This window comes from Mus pahari, chromosome 20 (genome assembly GCF_900095145.1).
Source record: "Mus pahari chromosome 20, PAHARI_EIJ_v1.1, whole genome shotgun sequence".
Lineage (NCBI taxonomy): Eukaryota > Metazoa > Chordata > Mammalia > Rodentia > Muridae > Mus > Mus pahari.
The window spans coordinates 18,185,416-18,187,964 of record NC_034609.1 but is presented as its reverse complement, the minus strand read 5'-3'; the positions used below and the strand labels follow the sequence as shown (position 1 = coordinate 18,187,964).

The following is a 2,549-nucleotide window of genomic DNA, read 5'->3' as shown; positions in this document are numbered from 1 at the left end:
AGACTGTGGAGGAGGTGGTGATGTGGTGCCTCTGGTTTGCCGGACTTGTTTTCCTGCATCTGATGGTTCAGCTCTGCAAAGACAGATTCGAATACGTGAGTTTTTAGCCAGCCTCTTTCCTTGCTCAGTCACACGTGTGTGCCAAGTTTAATGTGAGACACCGTGTGAGAAAGTCACAGGGTTGCATGCTGGGGCAGCTCTAAGGCCTGCTAGCTCAGCTGTCATGGCCTGTTTCCTGAGGAACTTCTGCCTGCAGTGGTAGGATGCCTGTTTTCCAGGGAGCTCCCTCGTCCCCATTCCCCAAGCCCTACAGCCACTCCTAGCTGTGGCTTAGGTCAGAGTGTGAAGGAGCCCTGCTGTGTACCCTGTGCACATCCTGTGCTCTTCTGGAGCATTTTTCTTTTCTTGCCCTGACTGGTAGAGCTTTTCTTTCTCACTGGTTTGTACTTTTCTTCTTGGAGTCAAGACTGAGTGAGCTTCCTCTGCTTCCAGTCTGGCTGTAAGATCTGCCTGAGACTTTCAGGTCAGACCTGTGCCAGTGAGCACCTCATCCAGGCTGAGGTAAACACATCTGGAGCAGCTTCCCAGTTGAGCCCACTCTAGGACCTTGTGCTGATGGAGACGGCCTAGCGCTTCTTTGTGAGTTAGCCTTTCTCTTGAAGGCTTGCTTTCTTTTCCAGTTCCTGTTCTTACATGGCGGAGCTGCTAGCCTTCCTTTCTGGGCTGATTGTAGCCAGCATCCAGTACAGCAGTAGTTATAGCTCCACATCTCCTTTCTAGACACACACATGTCCTTGCCTAGAATCAACATACCATTATGCGTGGGACTTCCGCACCTGATTCCTTTCCATTGTCTTAGCCCTAACAGGCTAGGCCTCCAAATGAATTCTGCAAGACAAGCAGAAACACAGCAGAAAAGGATACTGTCTGAGTCCTATAAAATGTTAGATAATTGACATCCTTCTAGAGATTGTAATCTCATGGAAATATAGTGCATATTATGTCTGGTAAATTAAATGATAAAGATCTATAAATCTCAGCTCGTGTATTTAGGACACGGTAGAATTTGGGTTTTTCTGTGTTAGTGTGTTAGTGTGGTGCCCCAAGCAAAAATACCAAATTGATCTTGAATTCTGAGGGCAGTTGCCATGGTGGAAGAATGGACTAACTGTCTTTCTGTTCGGTCCCTTTCAGCTTTCCTTTTCTCCCACCACACCAATGAGCAGCCACGGGAGAGTCCTGTCCCTGCTGATAGCCATGCTGCTCTCCTGCTGTGGACTGGCAGTTGTCTGCTGTGTCACAGGCCACACACATGGCATGCACACCTTGGCTTTCATGGCTGCAGAGGTAAGGTGCCAGGGACAGGCTGTTTCTGATTAGATTCCTAAACATTTTCAAGACCAGAGGGTGGATGACAGATTGCTTTAAAAGATATTTGGTCTTTGACTTTTAACAGGCATTTATTGTTTTCCTGCTTTGGTTGGGTTCTGGTACTGGAAGCTTTTATATGACCTATTTCATATTGTCTTTGGAGAACTATTTTTCTCAGCAATTCAGGACTAGGGGGCTGGCTTGGCAGGTGAGAGCACTGTGAAGCGGAGGCGCTGAGTTTGAATCCTGGCACCATTGTAAAAGCTAGGTGTGCCAGTGTGCACATGCTCTGACCCTAGTGCTGGGTGGAGCAGAGGCAGGCTTGCTGGGTTTGCTGGTCAGCCTGGCTCTGCGTTCACAGAGAGACTGTGTTTCAGAACAGTAAGACTAAGATAGACAGAGTAGAATAGCTGGCATCCTTTTCAGGCCTCCATGTGCACATAGACCATATACAGCAGTTACCACATGCTAGGGATTGGTGTGGGAACTTTTTTTTTTTTTTTTTCACCAGAGCTGGGCATTAAACGTAGGATTTTGTACATCCTGGGCAAGTCTTCTACCATTGGGCCACAGCCCAGCAGGAATCATTTTAAATTCTTTACACATTTGATTCCTTATTAATTCTGTTATGGTGGTGGTGGAGATCCTGAGCCCTAATGTGTGAACTGTTCGAGGTTTCAAAGTGGCCAATGCAGTGCAAGTACTCTTACTTCAGAGTAGGAAAAGCACTCCTTTCAAGGTTTGAAAGAAGAAACGGTTTGTGGTGACTATTAATGTATATAATAACTTTTAAAGCCAAACAAAAAATTTATATAATAATTATTTAAACTGTGTTTCTTACTTTAAAGGATGTGTGTGTGTGTGTGTGTGTGTGTGTGTGTGTGTGTTGCTGGAGATTGATCTGTCATGACACGCAAGAGTTGTCTCTAGCCTTCTATGATTTTGTTTTGTTTTTGAGAATTGGCCTCATTATGCAGCTCTGGCTGGCCTGGAACTCTATGTAAATCAGGCTGGCCTCAAACTCATAGAAATCTGCCTGCCTCTGCTTCCTGACTGTTGGGGTGAAAGGTGTGCCACCATGCCTGGCTACAAAAACAGATTTTAGTGACATTTACTTATTTCATGCGTGTGCTACAGTGTGTGTGTGTGTGTGTGTGTGTGTGTGTGTGTGTGTGTGT

At 45.9% G+C, this 2,549-nt stretch overlaps 1 protein-coding gene across 1 annotated transcript in view; it reads left to right on the top strand.

Moving 5' to 3' along the window:
- Window positions 1-2,549, top strand: part of Amfr (autocrine motility factor receptor) — a 24,502-nt gene that overhangs the window by 4,778 nt on the left and 17,175 nt on the right. Inside the window, exons 3-4 of the mRNA XM_021220195.2 lie at window positions 15-95; window positions 1,195-1,347. Coding sequence (XP_021075854.1) covers window positions 15-95; window positions 1,195-1,347 — 234 coding nt within the window. The remainder of the gene's footprint in view (window positions 1-14; window positions 96-1,194; window positions 1,348-2,549) is intronic.